General features: G+C 48.1%; 1 protein-coding gene across 2 annotated transcripts; it reads left to right on the top strand.

The window, feature by feature from the left end:
* The first annotated feature begins 32 nt into the window (after window positions 1-32).
* Window positions 33-23,637, top strand: LOC118512250 (protocadherin-like wing polarity protein stan). Of its 2 annotated transcripts, XR_004906274.1 has the most exons (9): window positions 33-175; window positions 2,503-4,611; window positions 11,659-18,373; window positions 18,447-18,667; window positions 18,745-19,660; window positions 19,732-19,801; window positions 19,864-20,782; window positions 20,945-21,068; window positions 21,621-23,637. XR_004906274.1 is itself a non-coding variant. In XM_036056393.1 (8 exons), the coding sequence occupies exons 2-8, from the start codon at window positions 2,597-2,599 to the stop codon at window positions 21,652-21,654; spliced, it is 10,890 nt and encodes a 3,629-aa protein (XP_035912286.1). In that variant the 5' UTR covers window positions 33-175; window positions 2,503-2,596; the 3' UTR covers window positions 21,655-23,637. The 2 variants fall into 2 exon arrangements, 1 of the variants encoding a protein (XP_035912286.1); XM_036056393.1 differs by lacking the exon at window positions 20,945-21,068.
* The last annotated feature ends 93 nt before the right edge of the window (window positions 23,638-23,730 follow it).

The following is a 23,730-nucleotide window of genomic DNA, read 5'->3' as shown; positions in this document are numbered from 1 at the left end:
CGAGCAGCGCAACATAAATCGAGTACCTTGCAACGGAGAAGGAGGGTGTTCGTCGTAGAGTAGCATTTAAATGGATTTATTTAAATGAAATCTTAACTTGTCCCATCCAAAACTATCTGCAAAGTGTGTGCGAAGGCTTTTGCCACAACCGGTGATAAAGTGTAGCAGCGAAAAAGTAAGTGACGATAGGTAATTTTCGGTAGTTTTGTATCTCATGCAAAGGGGTGCGTTTGAACCTGTTTCCCGAAATGAAGGAGAGGGAGAGATTTGTTTGCGAACCAAGCGCGTTGTTCGCGTTTGATGGTGTGCGTGCATGGTTGTGCGATTCCCGGTGTTTGTGTTACCCACCTTGCGAGGGTTGAAAGCAAACGGGCGAAGAGCAGTACAAAACGAAATTGGAGTATGTTTGTTTGTGTGTGCAATAAAAGGTAGCGAAGATGGAAAAGGGGGCGAGAGAGAAAACCTAAGAATGCGTGTGCTTCCTGCGTGCAGTGGATCTTGGAGATGCACTTGTTTGTTCGTGCTGCAGCAGCGTGTCCTTTTTTCTCTTTTCTGTGTGTTTCTGTGTGTTATTTTCCCCTGCTCTGTGTCCTGTGTGTGCGTGTGTGTGTGAGTGAGTGATCCTTAACACGATTTACTATTAGTGCAAGGAAACGAAAAGCAGTGAAATTGGAAAATTTGTATGCAAGTGCACCGATATCTTAATTTCGCAACTGTGTACAAACAAGATCCAGGTGAACCTGTTAGTGAAGATCCCATGAATGGAAGTGCAAAAGAAGTTGAAGGGTAAAACTGGACCAGCCCCATCAAACTGATGTGAAATGACCAACCCACGACAACAAAGTATGTTGCCATACATGTGCGGGGTGTGAACGGGCATGGACGCGTTTTTACACACGTTCCACGAAAGATGCTGCTAAGAAAGACCCGCAAAACGCGTGTAGACCTAGCCGCGACCTCAACACGGACACCGCAACGGTAGAGAGAAAGAGATGGAGAGCAAAGGGAGAGAAGCGGCGGAGACGGTCATTGACAGTTTACCGCTAGATTGAGTTTCCCGTGCCCGTCTGAGCAGTAATCGCTGCTGCTGCTGCGATCAAACGGCAATGGAGCACGTATGCTGCGTATGCTGTAGCCATGGTAGCCGCCGCCGAACGCTGCTGGTATGCAGTTGGCTCGCGGGGCTTTCTGCTCACTACACACACACACACACACACACACACACACACACACACACACACACACACACACACATATCCACATGCGCGGAGTTCTCGTGTGGTTTTGCTTACGCAAGCATATTTTCCTTTCGCAGCATGCCTGGAGTGAAAGATGCTGCGCGACTGGATCGCGGATAACCTGTTTGAGATAAACATTTCTCCGCTCGCGCTCGGGAGTAGCGGGAAAAATGTAGGCCGGTTGAACTATAACAGGAAATGCTATGATAATGAAGATGAGCTTATCTCTGCTGTCCCGAACGGCGGCTACTGAATTGCTCGAGAAGCATTTTTACGAGACATAGTGAAGCATTTAAAATTCTTTTCGTTGATAGAAAAGAAATCATAATGTTACACGACAGTACGAGATTTATGTAAAAAAGGGAACTAGAATTTCCTTCATTGGGCATCACGATTGATGAAATACGTTAAAAGGATTTAATTCTCTAATTACGCTTCAGCTGGTCCTCACAATATCCTACTGATATATGCACCCGTAACATGGGAAGGATTCCGTAGAAAGTTCGCATGTGCAAAAATGCCGTTTTTTATGCGAGATTGCTTTATTTTGCAGACAACCGTCGCGTGTGTACACTCTCCTAAAACCGTTGTACACGCTATAATGTGGGGATATTTTCCTGCTTGTTGCCAGCCAATGCAAGACAAGCAGTATTTGCGGGTATATGTACGTGTATCAAGCAAGCCCTTGATGAAAACTCCCTAGGACGAAGCAACCACCTTCCTGCTCGCTGTGTATAATTTTCACTCCCCGGCATAAGGGTGAGCGAAAGAGCCCTTCTACTATATCGCTTGTTTAGCGTTCTTACCGTTCTTTTCTCGGTACTCGGCGCCGGGAGAGTGAATGCTTCGCGTATCCTTGTGTTTGTCCTGGCGTGTGCACAAGAAATAGGGGGGTGAAAATCGATATTTCCCTCGGGTCAGCGGTATGCTAGGGATAATGCCGCCGCTAGTGATGATTCATCCTGTTTTCGGGCGTACCGAGAAAAACGGACTATAGCTGCGCTAGCTGTGTGTAGGGGTGCATTAATACGCGACCAATAGCCGTGCGTTGTGTACGTTTCGTAAGGCTGCGTTCGTTCGGTCTGTTAGTTCGTTTGCGATAGGGTGTGCTGGAAAAGCTTCTAAAGCCGTGGGGCCGTGTGCTAGTACTACTATTCTTTAATTATTAGTTCAGTGTAGCGGATTCTAGCGGTGTACTGGACCGCTTGTTGTTTGAATTGTGTTTGTTGACCGATAGGTATCTGGGGTTTCCTTCCCTTCGCAGATCTTCTACCATGTCCGGCAGTGTGAAACGCTAGTGAGAAAAACTTAGGCTAGAAACGCGGAACAACAAACGGAAACACCGGAAACAATTCGCCATGAACGTGCAACGGTGCAATCTGGCGGCGAGGCTTGCTCTGATAGCGGTGCTTCTTCAGCTGATGTTGCTATGTAGCACATGCAATGGATACATGATAATAGCAAACGAAGATGACGAACCGGGCAAGGTGCTGTTCAACTCCTCCGTGTACAAGCTCGGCTCGGAACGGCAGTACAAGATCAATGCGCACAAATCGGCCCACTACGTGCACCATCTGCTGCGGGTAGATCCGGAAAATGGGCAAGTGAGCCTGAAGCGCAAGCTGCAGTGTGATGGCATCTACTATCCTACACTATTTACGTTTTACGTCGACTCTACCTCGAACAGACTGCGTAGCATAGACTATTACAGCTTACCGATAAGGATATTTATCGTCGGGCGCAATTGCTCCGACGAGGACGAAACGGTAGCGGCTAGCTTTCGGAAGCTCTTCGAGGAGGATGATACCGGCTACCATCATCATCAACACTACCAGCGATACAAACGGGAGGCTGTGTATCGCTTAGCAACGGAGGACGATACTCCTCTGCCAGGACGGGGGGAAGATGAGTTTGAAGAGAACGATCAACGCATGTACGGAGAGTATTTGGGCGATCGGTTCCATTACTATCGCTCCGAGTATCCGTGGTTGGCAGCGACATCCGTCACCAACTACACGACATTTCGCGAAGGAGATGTCCTGTTCGATACCGTGCTGGAGAACGAATATCGGCATGGAATCATCACGCGAAAGCGGCGTGAAATTCGGGACCTGCCAGCCGATCGCATTCATCGCAAAATTGCCGATGCCAAGCAGTGGATATCGGAAACGTACGCATCGTATGCGATCCACACGACCGACAAGTGGAAACACATTTGTCTCAAGAAATCGCAGTACATCAACTCGATCAGTGCATTCCTGCCGAAGACGGTGCTGCATCACTGCTCCGTGCGGTATTTGGATGTGAACGATGAACGGTTTGAAATTGAAACGCGTACCGGTGATTTGATCGCGACGGGCGATCTGTGCATTCCTGAAACGCTGTGGAAAGTGATCATAACGTATAATGTGAGGTGCGATCGGAAGGACATCATCGATGCCGATCATCGACTGAAGATAGTGTACCATCATCAGGAACTGAACGATACAGATATAGCGAAGCGCGTTCGTAGGGAGTTGCGAAATCAAAGTCCCTACTTCGAGCAAGCACTATATGTGGCCTCCGTGCTGGAGGAACAGCCTTCCGGTGCAAACGTTATCACGGTGCGGGCCCGCGATCCAGAGGATTCGCCCGTGGTATATTCGCTCGTCTCGCTGCTAGATTCGCGGTCCCAGGCAATGTTCAAGGTCGACTCGCGCACAGGCGTTGTCACCACTTCTTCCACGCTCGACCGGGAACTGATGGACGTACACTATTTTCGTGTTATAGCGACGGATGACAGCTTTCCGCCCCGTTCCGGCACCACCACGCTGCAGGTGAACGTGCTCGATTGTAACGATCACACGCCAACGTTCGAGGCGGAACAATTCCACGCGACCGTGCGTGAGGGAGTGAGCGTCGGTTCGACCGTGATAACGATACGTGCCACGGACCAGGATATCGGTAAAAATGCTGACATCGAGTATGCCATCACCAGCATCGTGGGAGAAAATCAAGACCAGCTAACGTCGGCGTTGGGGCTGGATGGAGCCAATGGGGCCCATCCGGTGGAGAACGATAGCAGCGATTCACAAAAATTCCGCATCGATGCACGCAGTGGAACGATATCCACACGCAGCGCACTGGACCGGGAAGTGTCGGGCATGTACACAATAATGGTAACTGCTACCGATATGGCCACCCCGCAAACGGAGCGTAAATCGGCCACTACGACGGTGCTGGTTAAGATTCTGGACGATAACGACAACTATCCGCAGTTTAGCGAGCGAACGTACACGGTGCAGGTGCGCGAGGATCAGTGGGCGAATGAAAACAACGTGATTGCCCACATTCAAGCGACGGATGCTGACCAGGGAAATAATGCTGCAATTCGGTAAGTTTTTGCTGAAGTAGATTTTATTCTGTTTTATGCTTATTATCATCCTTATCAATTTAAGGGAAAATATTATCCCATACATTTTACATAGCAATACATTAGTGGAAACATGTTTGAAGACACATGAAATCTTGATTTCTCTCGATGCATGATGGGAATCGGTTGATTTTTGTATAAATATTGCTAATTTATTGTATAAAAGTACAAAATCGAATGAGTTATGGAATTTTCGTGGAAAGCAAGTTAAGCATTTTTTATTCATTAATTGCTACGACTGAATGCCGTATTTTCAGCACTTTTGTGCCGTTAATACACAAGCATTTCCTCCTTGTCTTTTGCCCTATCCCGGACATGCTCGATTGACACGTGAGTTTTTGTAAGAAGCTTTCCGGGAAAAAGTAACATTTATACGGGTACTCGGCTAGAGTATTAGCATTCTTCGTTAGAACTGTCTAGGCACATAAATGAAAAAGGTACTTCTCTGATCACGAAAGAGCGAAGCATATCCAGACCACCAGTTATAAATGCTTCGCATTGTTCACTTTCTTATCACTTCTAGAGAAATGCGAAAAACAACTAATAGGAGGCTTACGTTGTCATGTCTCTGTAAAATGCAGCGGAACTGATGAGGAAAACTGAGGCTGTAATGCCTGATGGTTTCATTATTTTGAAGCTTTGTCCAAACGATCACAACAATCGTCTAAATGGTTTAAAATATCCTAGACATGATAAAACATCTGAAAATACCTGTGCGGCGATGGGCTCGTTGTCGACCAACGATTCTTCCAACAGACCTAAGCAATAACAACAAGATTTGTTTTTCGTTTTGGGCAATCCTCTATCGGAGGGCTTTTTTGTATTCTTCGGGGAGTGCTAACCGGTCGTCGGGACTCAGAAACAGCCGTGACAAAAAAAAAACGTGTATTGTAAGGAAAACCATGGTGGAAAGCGTGTGCTAATCTACCGAAAGGCCGTTCGGAATCGGGTGGGACTGTGTTTGTGGAATTGTTCTTAATTGTAGGTTTCGAGAGCAAGGTTTAATCCATCGAGTTGTTTTCCTCGCCGTCAAAAGGCTTCTTTTTTTGGGCAAACGTTTAAGTTTCTTCTATTTGTGAAAATAATTCGATTTGTTTTCCTCGACTCCTTCATTATCAAAGTGGGAGCGTGGTTACATACTCTAAAGATATTGTGCTGGCCACATGTATCATTAATAAAACCAATAATGTTATGGCCATTTGGGAATAATCTTGTTGTGTTATATTTTTTTTGTAAAATATCAATCTTTTGTTGAAAAATCATATTTACTTGCCTGGTTGTCTCACAAATAGGTATAAAACTCCATTGAATTAAAGCAAAACAAAAGATTTGCCCTTTGCTTTTTACACTACAAATTCAGCAAAAACCTAATCCGTCAGATCTGGTTTGCTTAACTGAGGTAAGGTACCTATAATTTATTTATTTTTCTGGTAGAACAACCTAACTGTATTGTTAAAATTTAAACAGTTTCATTGAATTAATAACATTTGTAATATAACATTGAATAATTTAGGATTGTGATAAAAACACAACTGTGGGGTGGTCCGGTGGCCGAGGCGACAGCGGCGCTGGTCTTCATATGGCAGAAACGGGGCTCAAATCCCATTCGGACCGCCTCCCCGGACGCAGGGCTGACTACCTTGCTACGGGTAAAATCCAGTCACAGAAAGCCAGAAATGGTAGGCCGAAAGGTCTTTCGAGGTTGTAGTGCCACCGAAGAAGAAGAAGATAAAAACACAACTAGTACAGAGAACTCAAAGGATTAAATATTACTGGTTTTAAACAGAGCGCCTGGTTGGGTGCTCTCAAGTATGTTATTTGGCACTTGAGCCATGGCTATCGTATACAGGAACGGTCACATGTTTTTCACTCTCTCTGACGATCCCTTGGCGATCAGATCTTTTTGTCCACGATCTTCCTCGCCCTCTTTTGTTCTGATCCTGAACAGAACGAATCGATTAGCATCAATAAGTTCTAGTGCTTTTAACGCTTGTACAAAACTATTGTTGAGCTTCTCGGTTTGACGCGACGAGTGCCTATCAGGCAACACGGAATGAGTGCCAGTCGGGCTACACTTTGTACAACACACACGCACACTTTAACTTTGAATAAAGATTCATTCCTGCATCAAGCGTACAAGCGTCTACACGTCTTTTCCTTTGGGTGCAACAGTCCACTCGTTTTTTCCGCTTTGTTTCTCTTCTAGTTCAACAGGTTATGGGCCCAGCTCAGTGTGGCCAGTTCAATTGAAAAGTGCGCGACGCGGTTCGGAATCACAGTGATTTTTTCGGCGTGAAAAAATTAGGACATTTCCGGAAGGTACGCGGTGCGGTTAAGGAATCGTGTGTTTTTCGTGGTGAAAGAAAAAATCCAACCGGGAACGGTTCGGCACGAGCAAAAATGGATTTTTCGAAAGTGGGTGTCATCCGGCTGAACAACCGAAACTATCGGTCGTGGGCTTTCAAAGTGCAGATGTTGATGATGCGGGAGGGTACGTGGACGTACGTTGACCCGGGTGTCGCGCCGACACCGGTAACTCCGGAGTGGACGGAGGGTGATTCGAAGGCGCGGGCGACCATTGCTTTGTTGGTTGAGGATAACCAACACAATCTCATCATGACAAAGAACACAGCGAAAGAGACATGGGATGCGCTCAAGGCACACCACCACAAAGCCACTCTTACCGGGAAAGTTTCGTTGCTGAAAGAGATTTGCAATGCAAACTATCATGAAGGTGAGAATATGGAAGATTTTTTATACGGCATGGAAGATCTCTACTCTCGGCTGGAGAATTCGGGTGAAAAACTCTCGGCGAACATGCAGGTGGCCATGATTTTGCGGAGCCTTCCAAAAGCATTTGACGCTCTTACTACCGCTTTGGAAAGTCGTTCCGATAAAGAGCTAACGATGGAACTTGTGCGGGCAAAGCTGATCGACGAAAGTGAGAAGCTGTACGGCGGAAAGGTGCAGGAGGAGCGAGTGCTGAAGGCGAAAAGTGAAGCAAAACCAGGCGCGTGTTTCTTTTGTGGTCAATCTGGCCATAAGAAACGGGACTGCAAAGAGTTCCTGAATCGGAAGAGCAGCGGGGAAGGCGAAAAGAAGAAAAAGAATAAGCCGAATAAAAAAGAACTAGTGAAAATAGTGCGCGAAAACGACACAAGTTCGTTTACGTTCATGGTTCGTCAGCCTGAAATTCGCGGTAACGATCGGTCGTGGCTAATCGACTCGGGTGCTAGTTCGCACATGTGTAGCGACAAAAGCGCGTTCACGGTAATGGAACAAAGCTTGCGTTCAAATGTTACCGTCGCAGATGGCAGCGAAAATCGCGTCGAAGGTGTTGGCGATTGCCTGATCAAGTGTGCGGTTGAAAACGGCGAAATAATTGAAATCACGCTACGGGGTGTGTTGTATGTCCCTACGCTGGAGGGAAACATGATTTCAATCGGTAAACTCGCGGAAAAAGGTGTGCGTGCAGTTTTTGACAACACCGGGTGCAAACTCGTTTACGGAAATACGATCGTCGCGGTCGCGGATAAAGTGAGCGATATGTATTGGTTGCGAATTGCACAGGATCGAGTGATGAAATCAGTCGTAAAAGAGCACACGAAAAATTGCCAACACACTTGGCATCGTCGTCTTGGGCACAGGGATCCAGCTGTCATCGGTGAAATGAAGCGGTACGACTTGGTGTCGGGTCTAAAAGTGGTCGACTGCGGTATCCGCTGGACCTGCGAATGCTGCATCGAATGCAAAATGGCACGCTCGCCATTTCCACCAGTTGCAGAAAAAACCTCGACAGAAGTGCTGGATATAATCCACAGTGATGTGTGCGGCCCAATGGAAGAAACGACCTTAGGGGGATGCCGTTACTATATGACCCTAATAGACGATCATAGTAGGTATACTTTCGTCTATTTTCTCAAAAAGAAATCGGAGGTCGAGAATAAGATTCGCGAATACGTGAAATTGGTTCAAAACCAGTTTGGCCGGAAACCGCGGATCATTCGCTCCGATCAGGGAGGAGAATACTTCAGTAAGGCGCTTCGAAAATTCTGTGCGGACGAAGGGATAAAGATGGAATTTACTGCAGCATATTCACCCCAGCAAAATGGTGTCGCGGAGCGGAAGAACCGATCGCTCACGGAGATGGGTCGGTGTATGCTTCGGGATGCAGGTATGCATAAGCGATTTTGGGCGGAAGCAGTCAATACCGCTTGCTACTTGCAAAATCGATTGCCGTCTGCTGCAGTAGATCGTACGCCATTCGAGATCTGGTTCGGCAAAAAACCAGATTTGACCAACCTGCGACTGTTTGGATGTGTTGGATACGTACTGATTCCGTCGGTGAAACGAAAAAAGTTAGACGTCAAGGCGGAGCGTATGACTTTTGTCGGCTATTCCGGCGAACATAAGGCGTATCGGATGCTAAACACTAAGACGGGAGAAATTCAAATCAGTCGGGATGTCCGTTTTCTTGAGATTGATGACGGATCCAAGGAGCAGACATACGGCGATCCCAAAATAGAGGATAATCCGACTGAAAGCGTTGAAATTGAGTGGTCTCTCGATGAAACGAAACAGGAAGCTAAAACCAACGTGGCCAATGAAACAACCTCCGAATCTGAATTTTACGGTTGGGATTGTTCAGACGATGGCTGGCCACGAGGTTTTTGGAACGATAATGATAACAATTGGCTTCGCGGACTGTGGGACGATGACGACACTGAAGCTGGAGCTGCGGAGCCGGAGGCGGTGCTGGATGTAATACCGGAGGCGATGCCAGCGGCTGTGCCGGTGGTGTCGAGTACTCCCGTTCGTCGTTCACAAAGAGCGACAGCTGGCGTTCCACCGGCAAGATATGACGAAGAAGTATATCTGGCGAAGGAATGTATAACCGAACCAAAAACGTATAAGGAAGCTGTATCTGGTCCTCAGAGTGCCGAATGGAAATCAGCGATGGCAGAAGAAATGCAGTCCCATCACGAAAATGGAACGTGGGAGCTAGCGGAGCTGCCGCCGCACCGAAAGGCTATCGGGTCGAAATGGATCTTCAAGTGTAAAGCGGATGAAGACGGTCATTTCGTTCGGTATAAAGCACGGCTGGTGGCGCAGGGTTTCTGCCAGAAATTCGGGACGGATTACGACCTAGTGTTTGCCCCCGTCGTAAAGCAGATTACTTTCCGGACGATGCTGGTTCTGGCGAGTAAAAGGAAGATGTTAACAAAGCACGTTGACATAAAGACGGCGTACCTACATGGTCTTCTCAAGGAGGAGATTTTTATGCGCCAGCCACAGGGATTCGAGAGCGGTAACCCGAACGAAGTCTGCAGGCTGCATCGCAGCATTTACGGGCTCAAGCAGGCAGCTCGTGTCTGGAATACGAAGATCGACGACGTACTGAAAACAATGGGTTTCATCCAATCAACGGCGGACCCATGTTTGTACATACGCGAAAAAGCGGGTAAGTCCATTTTTGTTCTCATTTACGTTGACGATGTGATCGTCATATGTAACACGGAGGAAGAATTTTCTGAGGTAGTCCACGTCCTGACACTGAATTTCACGATCAGCGTCATGGGTAACCTAAGATTTTTTCTCGGCATACGAGTTCGGCGGAACGATGGGCGTTACTGTATGGACCAACAAGCTTACTTGGAACGAGTTCTGGAGCGTTTCGGCATGCTGGATGCTAAACCGTCCAAATACCCGATGGATCCCGGCTTCTTAAAACGAAAGGAGGAGAATGGCAGGAAGTTGGATTCGCCAAAAGCGTATCAAAGTCTCATAGGGGCTCTGTTGTACGCTGCAGTGACCAGCAGACCCGATATTGCAATCGCCACGGCCATTCTGGGCAGGAGAGTGCAAGATCCATCAAAAGCAGATTGGAACGAGGCCAAACGGATACTACGTTACCTCAAGGGTACACTGGATAGTGTATTGTACCTTGGAAGCGGCGAACAGAAGCTGGAGTGTTTTGTGGACGCCGATTGGGCAGGCGACGAGAGCGACCGCAAATCCAACTCGGGGTTCGTGTTTAAGTTCGGCGGCGGGCTCATCGGATGGGGCTGTCATAAGCAGAAGTGCGTGGCACTATCTAGCACCGAGGCCGAATATATTTCTCTTGCCGAGTGTCTACAGGAGGTAAAGTGGATCCTGAAACTGATGGCGGATGTTGGCGAGCAACTGGATGGTCCAGTTCTGGTCAACGAAGACAATCAAAGTTGCATTGCGCTGACTAAAGGAGACCGAGCCGAACGCAAAGCAAAACACATCGATACGAAATTTAATTTCGTGAAAGATATGGTTCGGGACGGCATCGTGAAACTGCAGTACTGCCCAACCGAACACATGCAAGCTGATCTGCTTACCAAACCGTTGCAAGCAGTGAAACTTCGACAACTTAGGGAAGCGATCGGAATAAAATCATTCAGTGTTGAGGAGGAGTGTTGAGCTTCTCGGTTTGACGCGACGAGTGCCTATCAGGCAACACGGAATGAGTGCCAGTCGGGCTACACTTTGTACAACACACACGCACACTTTAACTTTGAATAAAGATTCATTCCTGCATCAAGCGTACAAGCGTCTACACGTCTTTTCCTTTGGGTGCAACAGTCCACTCGTTTTTTCCGCTTTGTTTCTCTTCTAGTTCAACAACTATCGGATGGCTGAATTTGGCTCCATTTTTTTACTAGATTCTACCACAAAAATAATTTAGTTTCTATTTTTGATAATATTCACACGCCTTTATAATGATTTCCACTAATGTACGCCAAATCACTGTATTGTTGTTACTGACCAATCACACAGTAATTTTTATGATCAAAAATCACAAAAGTGAATTTTTCAACCAGTAAACCAGTGTGTTTGACATTATAATCTAAAACTGACAATCCCTCTATATCGAACCTTCTGAGTTGTCGATGTCGACCAGCAAAAGCTCTCAATCAAACGCAGCTAATTATGTTGTACGATTTTTCGTTCCATTCCGATTCGTTCGCTCACAAACAGCTATGCAATCATCGGTGGCAACACGCAATCCCAGTTTTCCATCGACTCGATGAGCGGCGATGTGTCACTGGTGAAGCCGTTGGACTACGAAAGTGTGAGAAGCTATCGGTTGGTGATTCGCGCCCAAGACGGAGGAAGTCCTTCGCGCTCCAACACAACACAGCTGCTGGTGAACGTCCTTGACGCGAATGATAATGCGCCGCGATTCTACACCTCCCAGTTTCAGGAGGCAGTGCTGGAAAGTGTCCCGGTAGGATATAATATTGTGCGCGTGCAGGCGTACGATTCCGACGAAGGAGCAAATTCGGAGATAACGTACAGCATACAGAACCGGGACGATGGGATGCCGCTGGCGGTTGATCCACGGACTGGTTGGATACACACGACGAAGGGGTTGGATCGGGAGGAGCAGAGCCGGTACAGCTTTCAGGTGGTCGCTGTCGATGGAGGAATTCCTCCGAAATCGGCGAGCACATCGGTCATTGTGACGATTCAGGACGTGAACGATAATGATCCGACCTTCAGCCCCAAATACTATGAGGCGATGTTGGCCGAAGATCAACCACCGGGCACGCCAGTGACAACGGTGACGGCCACCGATCCGGATGAGGACTCGAGACTACACTACGAAATAACTGCGGGCAACACACGTGGCCGCTTTGCAATAACATCACAAAATGGGCGAGGATTGATAACGATCGCACAACCGTTGGATTATAAACAGGAGCGTCGGTTTGCTCTTACCATAACTGCCACCGACAGTGGCCAGCGGACAGACACGGCCATAGTAAACATAAACATCACCGATGCCAACAACTTTGCTCCCGTGTTTGAGAATGCTCCCTACAGTGCTTCCGTGTTCGAGGATGCTCCCATCGGCACCACGGTGCTGGTAGTGTCTGCTTCGGATAGCGATGTCGGAATCAACGCGCAGATAACGTACCTGCTGAACGATGAATCCGTAAATGGGCTAGGCGCGAACGAACCGTTCACCATTAACGCACAAACGGGAGCTATCATAACGAACGCCAAGCTGGATCGCGAAAGTACGAGTGGCTACCTGTTGACGGTAACGGCAAAGGACGGTGGGAATCCTTCGCTTAGCGATACCACCGACGTGGAAATCAGTGTGACGGATGTGAATGATAATGCGCCGGCATTTAAAGTACCTCTGTATCAAGCAACGATCCCCGAGGATGCCTTAATTGGAACGTCGGTGGTACAGATCGGTGCTACTGATCTGGACATGGGGCTGAATGGTCGTGTAAAGTACGCTCTCAGTCAGAAGGATATGGACGAAGGCTCGTTTGTGGTGGATCCAATCTCCGGTGTGATCCGTACGAATAAAGGACTCGATCGAGAGAGTATTCCCGTGTATCATCTGACGGCCATTGCAAGCGACAAGGGCACGCCGACAATGAGCAGCAGCGTTGAGGTGCAAATTCGGCTGGATGACGTGAACGATTCGCCGCCTACATTCCCCTCGGACAAGCTGACATTGTACGTGCCAGAGAACAGCCCGGTAGGATCGGTGGTCGGAGAGATATACGCGCACGATCCCGACGAGGGTGTGAATGCGATCGTGCACTATTCGATCATTGGTGGAGATGATTCGAATTCCTTTTCGCTCGTAACACGACCCGGATCGGACCGGGCACAGCTGCTGACGATGACGGAACTGGATTACGAATCACCGCGCAAACGTTTCGAGCTGATCATACGGGCGGCAAGTCCTCCGCTCAGAAACGACGTGTATGTGGAGATATTGGTAACGGACGTTAACGACAATGCGCCCGTGCTGCGTGATTTTCAAGTAATCTTCAACAATTTCCGAGACTGTTTCCCCAGCGGAGTGATCGGCCGTATTCCTGCGTTCGATGCCGACGTAACGGACAAACTTACGTACCGTATCCTTTCGGGGAACAATGCAAACTTGTTAAGGTTGAACAGCTCGACCGGAGGCTTAACGCTAAGCCCGCAACTTAACACGAACGTACCCAAATTTGCAACGATGGAAGTTTCGGTAACGGATGGGATTAATGAGGCGAAAGCGATCATGCAGCTAATCGTGCGGCTCATTACGGAGGATATGCTGTTCAACTCGGTCACGGTTCGTTTGGACGAGATGACAGAGGAAGCGTTCCTGTCGCCGCTTCATAGCTTCTTCCTCGATGGGCTAGCCGCCATCATACCGTGTCCGAAAGAGAACATCTTCCTATTTTCGATTCAAGAAGACATCGATGTTAGTGGCAAGATATTGAACGTGAGCTTTTCGGCGCGCAGACCCGACGTGGCGTTCGAAGAGTACTACAGTTCGCAGTATCTGCAGGAAAGGATCTACCTGAATCGAGCAATACTGGCACGGCTGGCAACCGTTCGTGTGCTACCGTTTGATGATAATCTGTGCGTGCGAGAGCCATGTCTAAACTACGAGCAATGCTTGTCGGTGTTGAAGTTTGGTAACGCGTCAGGATTTATACACAGCGATACGGTTCTGTTCCGCCCGATACATCCAGTCAACACGTTTGCCTGCAAGTGTCCGGAAGGATTTACGGGCAGCAGAGAGCACTATCTTTGCGATACGGAAGTCGACCTGTGCTACTCGGATCCTTGCCAGAACGGTGGAAGCTGTGTACGACGGGAGGGAGGGTATTCGTGTGTATGTACGGAACAGTACACCGGTGTTAATTGTGAAACGTCGATTGCAGGTTTGAAACCGTGCATTTCGGAAGTCTGTGGCGACGGTTACAGTTGCCTTACCAGTGGCCACGGAGGACATTGGCCACCGTACACCAAAACGTGCGAGCTAATGTCGCGATCGTTTACGAGAAATTCGTTCCTCACTTTTCCGGGAATGAGACAACGGCATCGGTTTAACATACGGCTAAAGTTTGCGACGGTGCGCGACAGTGGGCTTTTGTTGTACAATGGACGTTACAACGAGCAGCACGACTTTATCGCTCTCGAAATCATCAACGGGAAGGTTATGTTTTCCTTCTCGCTTGGCGACAAAGTGGAAACAGTGACGGTTAACCAGCAGCGTAAGGTATCCGATGGCAATTGGCACACGGTGGAGGTGAAGTACTTCAACCGTACGGTGTTACTCTCCCTCGACAACTGTGACACTGCCACTGCATTAGCCGGCCTTGGAGAGCGCTGGAATTGTGCGAATCAAACGACGCTGGTGCTGGACCGACGGTGTGCCTCACTAGTGGAACCGTGTCACCGATTTTTCGACCTTACCGGTCCACTACAGATCGGCGGTTTGCCCAAGATTCCGGCCTACTTCCAGATACGCTCGCACAGCTTTATCGGTTGCATTTCGGACCTCTACATCGACCAGCGATACGTGGACCTGGGTGCGTACATTGCGGACAATGGAACGGTGGCAGGCTGCCCGCAGAAAGCAGCCTCGTGTGCATCGGAACCGTGCTTTAATGGAGGAACGTGCCGGGAGGGCTGGGGCGAAGGATGGGAATGTGACTGTCCCGACGGTTTCACGGGCAATGCGTGTCAGGAGTCTGTGGCATTGCCATGGCGTTTCCATGGTGATGGCATACTTAGCTTCAACCCGTTGCTGCGTCCCATTCAGCTACCCTGGCTGACTGCGTTCTCGTTGCGGACTCGCAAACGTGACACGTTCGTGATGGAAATCCAGGTTGGACAGAACAGTTCAGCGGTTGTGTCCCTGCGCGGCGGCATCCTGCAATACCTGTATAACGGCGAGCCGTTGCAGCTAGCCGGTGCAGACCTGGCCGACGGTCGCTGGCATCGAGTGGAGATCAAGTGGATGGGTACGGAGGTGTCCCTTACGGTCGACTACGGCCAACGAAACGGTGTGCTTCCGGTGACGCAAAAGATCCAGGGCTTGTACGTGGGCCGCATCGTGATCGGTGGATTGGAGGGAACGATCGGCCAGCACTATGGAGGTCCGTCAGAAAACTATGAAGGATGCATTCAGGACGTACGTGTCGGGGGTGTACAGTCCGTGCTGAAGCGTCCAACGGTGCGCGAAAACGTACTGGATGGGTGCGCTTCGAATGCAAAGTGTCCAGACGATTGTCCGGAAGAATCAACCTGCGTCAGCACCTGGGATGAAGCGTATTGCGAGTGTTTGCATGGATTTGTAGGCAACGAGTGTAAACCCGTCTGCACGGTGAAGCCCTGCTCGGATAATGGCATCTGTCGGGCTGACACGATCAACACCAAGGGCTATCGGTGTGAGTGCAACAGTAGCTTAAGCTCGGGAGAGTACTGCGAAAACACGGTGCAGCAACCGTGTCCCGCTGGGTGGTGGGGCGAACGGAGCTGTGGACCATGCAAATGTAACGTTAAGCAGGGCTATCATCCAAACTGTGACAAAAGCACGGGACAGTGCTACTGCAGGGAGAATCACTACCAACCGGTAAACGACACGGTCTGTCTACCCTGCGAGTGTTACACGGTTGGATCGTACGGCAAATCGTGCAACAGCTCGGGCCAGTGCGAATGTCGCGAGGGAGTCATCGGTCGGCGATGTGACTCCTGTTCGAATCCTTACGCGGAGGTAACGCTGAATGGTTGTGAGGTTGTGTACGACGGTTGCCCCAAATCACACTCGGCCGGCTTGTGGTGGCCCCGTACAGCGTTTGGAGAGCTAGCCGTGGAGAATTGCCCAGCGCCAGCGCGAGGCAAAGGCACTAGACGCTGCGATCAGGTGCAGAGCGGTTGGGGTACGCCCGATATGTTCAACTGCACTTCGGAAGCGTTTTTGGATCTTCGCAAGCAGCTGTCGCAAATAGAAGTCGACGGGCTGGAGCTGAACACATTCATTTCGGTCAAAGTGGCAGCAAATCTACAGCAGGCGTGTGTTAGCGTGGGAGGACAAGCTAACGATAATGATGGCAATGGAGTGCGCGATAGTCGCATGAAGGATTTCTACACGATCGATTCGGAAAAATCGATGGGAAGCGCGGGTGTGTCGCTTTGGCGAGAGGACGACTTTGAGCTGGATTACCTGCTCAATGATGGGCAATCGTTCGTACAAAGCAAACTGTACGGAGCGGATCTGCTGATCACCGACCGTATGCTGCATGAGCTAATGCGCTACGAATCTTACCAGCAAGGATTGAACCTTTCGCACAGCCAGGACAAGCACTACGTTCGCAATCTGGTGGAAAGCGCAGGCGAGATACTGGATCGAAGGTATGCGAACGAGTGGAAAAGGGTCGTTGATCTTACCGGCCGTGGACCGGATGATTTGGTGGATGCGTTCAATCAGTACATGATCGTGCTGGCACGATCGCAACACGACACGTACACAAATCCCTTCGAGATTGTCCACAAGAACATGGTGCTCGGTATGGATATTGTAACGACGGAGTCACTGTTCGGATACGAGTCGCAGATGGTAAAGCAGTACAATGGCGGCAAACAACAGGCCAAAGGAAAGCAAGAACACGCTGGTCAACACCCGGAGACGGTTGTTCTGCCTGATACAAGCTCATTTTTACAAAACTCGCCCAAGCAGAAGCAGCCGATGATAGCGTTCCCGAAGTACAACAACTACATCCAGGATCGGTCAAAGTTTGATCGCCACACAAAGGTGCTTGTTCCGTTGGACATGCTGGGCATAACGGCACCGGACAAGAACGAGGTGGTGAATCAACTCACGGAGCACCGAGCAATTTTTACCTACGCCCAGTACAAGGACGCGGGAGAACTGTTTCCAGCCAATTTTGATGAAACCGTAACGCGCCGCTGGGGTGTAGAAATGCAGATCGCTAGCAGTGTTCTGTCGATCGCGATCGTAACACCAACCACCGGTAAAGAATCTTACACGTTCCAAACGTTCCCTTCTTCAGGAGGGCTGGAAAAGCCCGGCACTAATCACGTGGAACTGTTTGCTACTCCACCACCCGCAAAGCATGGATCAGATCGAACGAATGAAAAGTTAACGCTGAACGAAATTAAAATATCTATACACGATATGAGCGATCAGGACGAAGGATTGGACACGCTGGATCAGCATGCACCGCAGCTCCCGATGGTAAACACACCAGAGCATGATGGGGAGGACTTTTTCCCCGCTGATGATCTTCCCGAAGCAGTAGTTTTAGCGAGAGGAGGCGATAAGTCAGCTTCGAATGAGCGACTGCAAGAAGAGCCTCTCCGGAAGCGACGCAGAAGCATTGTAACGGCGGCCGACGATGGTGCCACAGAAGCGCCAGAGATCGACACGACGTCTCGCACCAGTTATGCACCGCTCGGCCAAACACATCTGAAGCAAGCGCTAAAATTGCAAATGTGGTTAAACATTCCGAGGAACCGTTTTGTTTCACGCTCCAACCCACAGTGTGTCCGATGGAACACGCATGCAAACCTGTGGACACGAATCGGCTGTCAGACCGAGATACCGAACTACGAATCCATCGGTAGCAACGATACGATTATAGTGAACTGTACCTGCAACCAGCTGGCCACGTACGCTGTGCTGGTAGACATCATCGATCCGGAGGACATACCCGAACCGTCGCTGCTAGTCCAGATTACATCGTACTCGGCATTTTTGCTTTCGTTGCCGATCCTTTTTGCGGTTATCATATCGTTGGCGCTGCTTCGCGGGCTTCAGACAAACTCGAACAGCATTCATCAGAACTTGCTGTTTTGCATTTTCACCGCCGAGCTGCTGTTCTTTGTAGCCATTCAGGCTCGTAGAGATCTGCTGGACAATGAGGTATGTGCTTAGGTAGAGGAATGGGTTCGAAACGACCTGTCCTAAATTTTAATTAACATCCTTAATCTTTCAGTTCCCCTGCAAACTGGTCGCCATTGCGTTACATTATTCTTGGCTGGCAGCATTTGCGTGGACCACGGTGGATTGCGTGCATCTGTACCGGATGTTAACGGAAATGCGCGACATTAACCATGGACCGATGGGTTTCTATCATACGATAGGTTACGGTGCACCTGCCTTACTGGTGGGACTTTCCGTCGGTGTACGAGTACATGAGTACGGGAACAGTTTGTTGTAAGTATTGATTTAACTTGAACATGGTTTGCAGTTGATATAATACCCGCCTTTTCCTTTTTTTTGCTTTCCCTCAGCTGTTGGCTTTCGGTGTACGAGTCCGTTATCTGGTGGATGGTTGGACCGATCGCCATCGTTTCAGTGTTCGATCTGTTTATCCTGTTCCTATCGGTAAAAGCGGCATTCACGATCAAGGATCATGTGCTAGGGTTCGGTAACCTGCGCACGTTGCTTTGGTTGTCCGTCGTGTCGCTTCCGCTGCTTGGCATTATGTGGGTTCTAGCAGTGCTTTCGGCGTCAGAAAATTCACAACTGCTCAACATGCTTCTATCGGCGGTGATCATTATGCACTCGCTTTTCTCCGTGATTGGATACTGCATAATTAACAAACGAGTGCGAGAAAATTTGCATAACGCATTTTTGCGCTGCATTGGCCGTAAAGTGCCACTGCTCGAATCGTCGATCGCCATCAGCAACAGTTCGCAGAACGTAGGCTCACCCAAAACGCCCGGATTTGCGGGTAGCTCGGGTGGGGGGCAGTATGACACGGCCAGGCGAAACATCGGCATCAGCACGTCAAGCACCACTTCGCGCAGCACGGCCAAAACTAGCTCCAGCCCGTATCGTAGCGATGGTCAGTTTAGGCACACCTCAACCTCTACCTCCAACTATAACAGCGACGGAGTGGCCTCGTATATGCGTGGACATTATGACGACAGTGCGCTGCGGAAGATGAAAAGCAGTGGCCAAGGACGGGACGGGGAGCGTCGAAGCCATAGAAGACATCGCCGAGATTCGGACTCTGGCAGTGAGACTGATGGCAGGAGCCTGGAGCTTGCCTCGAGCCACTCAAGCGATGATGAAGAGTCGCGTGTCGGACGTAACAGTAGCACGCATCGTAGCACTGGTGTATGCAGTACGTCGTACCTACCAAACATTACAGAACATGTGGCAACGACTCCTCCTGAGCTGCATGTCGTGCAGAGTCCACAGGTAAGAAAGAAAAGACAATGACATTGTGTATCGCTATAGCTACAGCGCTTTGGAACTTACTTTACTTGCAGCTGTTCCCGAACGTGACACCGACCAGATGGCCCACGCAGAATGCTGGCAATTATTTACCACCTGGAAATGGTAAGTTTATTCAACAAATTGGAAGCATAACCGAAACATTGATGAGTCGTTTGAATCTACAGGGCGCTGGTCACAGGAAACCGCTTCAGATAACGAAGCCCATCCGCACAAATCGCCAACCAACGGTGGTTCGCTACCGAACCCAGACATCACGGAAACTTCCTACCTTCATCAGAACCGCATGAACATGCCACCGTCGATTTTGGAAAACATTCAAGAAAACTACAACATCGGCTATTCAAACACGGACCCGCACGGTGATCGCAATTATAGTAATTACGGCAACACGGACAATTACGTGCCACCGGATTATGCGAAACGGTACGACTCGCAAGCGTCGGTAAATCCTGCTAGCACTCTTCCCCATCATTACGCCTCATCGGTGCACGGCAGTACCACCGGTGGAGGGGTACCGATTGCCGAAGCACGTCATACCGGATCGATGCAGGTCATCAATCACATGCGTGCCTATCAGCACGAAAATCCCTACGCACTGAAAGAATCCCTTTACGAACGATCACGAACACTGGGGTATGGTTCGAGTGGTGGAGGTGCCGAGTCACCCTATCACGCGCATCCGCTTGCCACTCCCAACGACTTGTACAGCCCTCCCGGATCGCATGTCATGTCATTCAAATCGAGCGTACAATCGCTGCTTAAGAACGATTACCAGCAGCAACAGCGCCAACAGCATAAGCATCATCAGGCAGGAGGCAATGGTGGCGAATCGGACCGAATGTCGGAAGGATCGGATAAAAATCCGTACAACTTTCCGTACACTGCCGAGGAGGACCATCTGGTGCACAGTAATGGTGCGTCCAGGATGCATCACACCGCAGGGATGGAAAGCATGGGACCAATGGAGCACATGATTGCTTCCAGCTCTCCAGCACCACCTCCGCAGCTACTTGCGCGGGGCCCAGAGGGTGGACTTTCGCCGGCACCGCTGCAATCTATGGGACAGTTTAATGCGGCAAATGAGTAAGTATGCGCTTGTGGTGGTAGCTAAATTTGGCTAAATAACAGTAGAACATGGTACGGAATGTTCTGAACTCGTCCAGAACTCATATTATCTCCTATCATCTCACTATGGCTATATCGTTTCCATTTATTCGTAACATTTATTGCGCCCATTTGAAATAGCTGGTGTTGGGACCGTCTAAAAATGTTAGAGTAAACCGAGTCACCCCCTGTTGTGCAACCCAAGGAACTGGGAGATAACATATAACCTAAACACAAATTATCAACAAGGGAACAACAAAATATGGTAAGATAATGTAGTGGATACTGGATTTTGTGACAATGGTGTTAATGCTTATTACAGTTATTATTTAACATTCAGATTTATTGAAACCGCAGATCTATTGTAGCCGGAAAAGGCAGAATATGCAATCCATTTTTTGAAATTATTTTATGCTCTACTATATGAAAAAAGTCTCAAAATGAAAACTTCAGATCACCTGAGTTTACTATCTCTTTAACAGCTAACTGAATAAGGTTTTACCAGGCAATCGAAACAATGTTACATTTATTACGTTACTGCTTCATATAGTAAGAGTATGGATTTAACATCGCTTAACCTAACGATAAATATTAACAGTAGAATGGCATTATTGTGATTTGAAAATTGTGCTTCTAATGGCATTTCATCTGTTTTTTTCTAAAACATTTGTGTATTACATTATTTTTCAATCTTAGATTTTTTGTTTCGTTTAACCTAATGCAGCGTGGCTGACGTTCGTTTAAGGGGCGTGTTGTCCCGCATATTTTCTCGATTCTAACCTCTCCGTTGTCCTTTGACTCCTTTCACTACTTACAGTGTAACCAATGAGGACGATGAAACAACCGTCTAGTCTGCAACATTCGATAAAATAGTTTGTAGCGGTTGTTGTACTGTACGAATTGCCGTGTACCGTATTCTACACATGCGCAACATGCTCTCTATACAAATGCATCACAACAACACAAAATACTCCCCGCCGATGCGTTCGATCGCGGATCCGCTCCGGTGTTTACGTGTGTATATTTACGAAAGAATGGGACAAAAGCAAATGAACCCACGGACAAAGTTTTGTAATATATTTATATTATCAACTATAGCATGAGAGTGTAGAGCCACGGGGCTCAACAACGAGTGGTGCTGCCTGCATTCATGGTTTTGGATGTATATATTTATACAGATCGATTTAAGATATACAATGACGATTGTGCTCGGTACCGTATCTTTAATCAATCCCACATACGCTGCCCGCTTTTGCTTTGTGTTCTCAATCCTATTTCCGTGTACCTCTTTTATGAACCGGTATGAAAAACCCGGTACAGCAACTAGTTACTTACCAGATGCTCGATGTTCAAACTAGTGCAAACAGCCTGCATTACAACAGACAGCTTCGAAGGAAAAGCGCAAATTAATATGTTTTTTTATCTAAAACACAAAAACTCCCATCGGGGAAGATAAAGATGCTTCAACTGCATGCCATGCTGCAAGCGAGCGGGAGCAAAACTGCGAGCACTCTGCTGCCTTGAGTATAGTATTGTTAAAACGATTAATGTGGCTTTCAAAATCGTAACCGAATAGTAGGTGTTAAACATGTATGTAGCGCAATGTGCTTTTTATACGATCGTTCAGCTGGGTTTTCAGAGACAAAGAGGAAGCATAGGGTACAATTTTGCGACAAAAATAAAGCGTGTAACAAAGTGTAGAGCAAGCGAATTCAGCGCTGCAGAGAAACGCGAAGAATGAAAGTGCCTGAAAGTAGGTGAATTTTTGTGTTAGATTTGTTTCGAAACCGGAGACAGCAGCAGCAGCAGCAGCAGCAGCATGTAGAGCTAAATTTTTACGGCTATAATCAATTTTAATTTGCACCTTAAGTGAGTGTGGAAGCGAGCTTTTTTATATGTATCATGTTTTCGCAAGCAAACTGATCTGAGAGAGAAAAGGGAAAGGGACTTATTCAAAAGACTTATTGCAGCTTTTACTGCTTACTGCCATACCGTAGAAAATCCGATAACAGTTAAATTATTTTAGTAACTAAGCTTTTTAAAAAAAACACACACACACACACACACACACTTTCTACAACAGGTTTGCTTTAGTAGTGTCCTTGTTCCAAGCGACCGAACGGTATTCTCGTGCTTAATTTTAACGACACCCCCAAAGTGATGGTCATGAGCCACGACGCTAGCACACAACATTCCATCCATCGATTTTATCTCCAAACTTTAGTTCGTATACAAACAACTGTAAACCACCGGCGTTGTGCAGGTTCTCGCTGTAGAGAGAGAACTACCGAGAGCCACACAACCACAATGGTGCTAAGCGACACCCCAGTGATATATATTTTTGTACTTGAGATTTTAACCCCCGTACCCGTGTAGAACGCTGTATTTTTTTAGTTAACGTAAACCAATGCACTATTCTAATGGCGTGTAATGTGCTCGCCTGTGCTCAGAAGACGGTGTAAGATCTAGGCGTTTTTAATTCACACACATTCCTTCCTTAGGTTTTATTCTTCCGTTTGGAGTACGCGTGCTGAGTAATTTTGACTGTGTAATGCAATAGTGAGATTTTTAAATTGTTTGCTTTCGTATAGTAGCATTTGTTAGGTAAGATCATATACACATAACATAACATTCACGGTGCACCGTGAAGCCCCAAGGTGTGGCGTGACGGTTTACCGAGGCCGCTCCGTGCAGAGGGCACAAACACAACACAAAAATGGCAGGAAAAGACATGCTAGAGTTTAAGACATTCCTAAAAACTCATGAATTATTTTCATGCAGAGTGAAGAGAAGAGCAACAACAATAAACTTAAATGACCATGTGACCATAGGGAGGACCTTTTCGTTTCGTGTATAACGGATGTCTGCATACATATCACAAGCATTGCCAGCTCAACATTGTAGCACTAAATGTCAACGGCATATAA

This window comes from Anopheles stephensi, chromosome 3 (genome assembly GCF_013141755.1).
Source record: "Anopheles stephensi strain Indian chromosome 3, UCI_ANSTEP_V1.0, whole genome shotgun sequence".
In the NCBI taxonomy this organism is placed as follows: Eukaryota; Metazoa; Arthropoda; class Insecta; order Diptera; family Culicidae; genus Anopheles; species Anopheles stephensi.
Note: the sequence above shows the minus strand (reverse complement) of the source record. Positions and strands in the feature narration are given on the sequence as shown.

Excerpts from the sequence above, each read along its gene's own strand:
- LOC118512250 (XM_036056393.1), top strand. The coding sequence starts at position 2,597 with ATGAACGTGCAACGGTGCAATCTGGCGGCGAGGCTTGCTCTGATAGCG. Across the intron at positions 4,612-11,658 it reads GGAAATAATGCTGCAATTCG|CTATGCAATCATCGGTGGCA; the intron begins GTAAGTTTTTGC and ends GCTCACAAACAG. Across the intron at positions 20,783-21,620 it reads CAGTTTAATGCGGCAAATGA|TGTAACCAATGAGGACGATG; the intron begins GTAAGTATGCGC and ends CACTACTTACAG.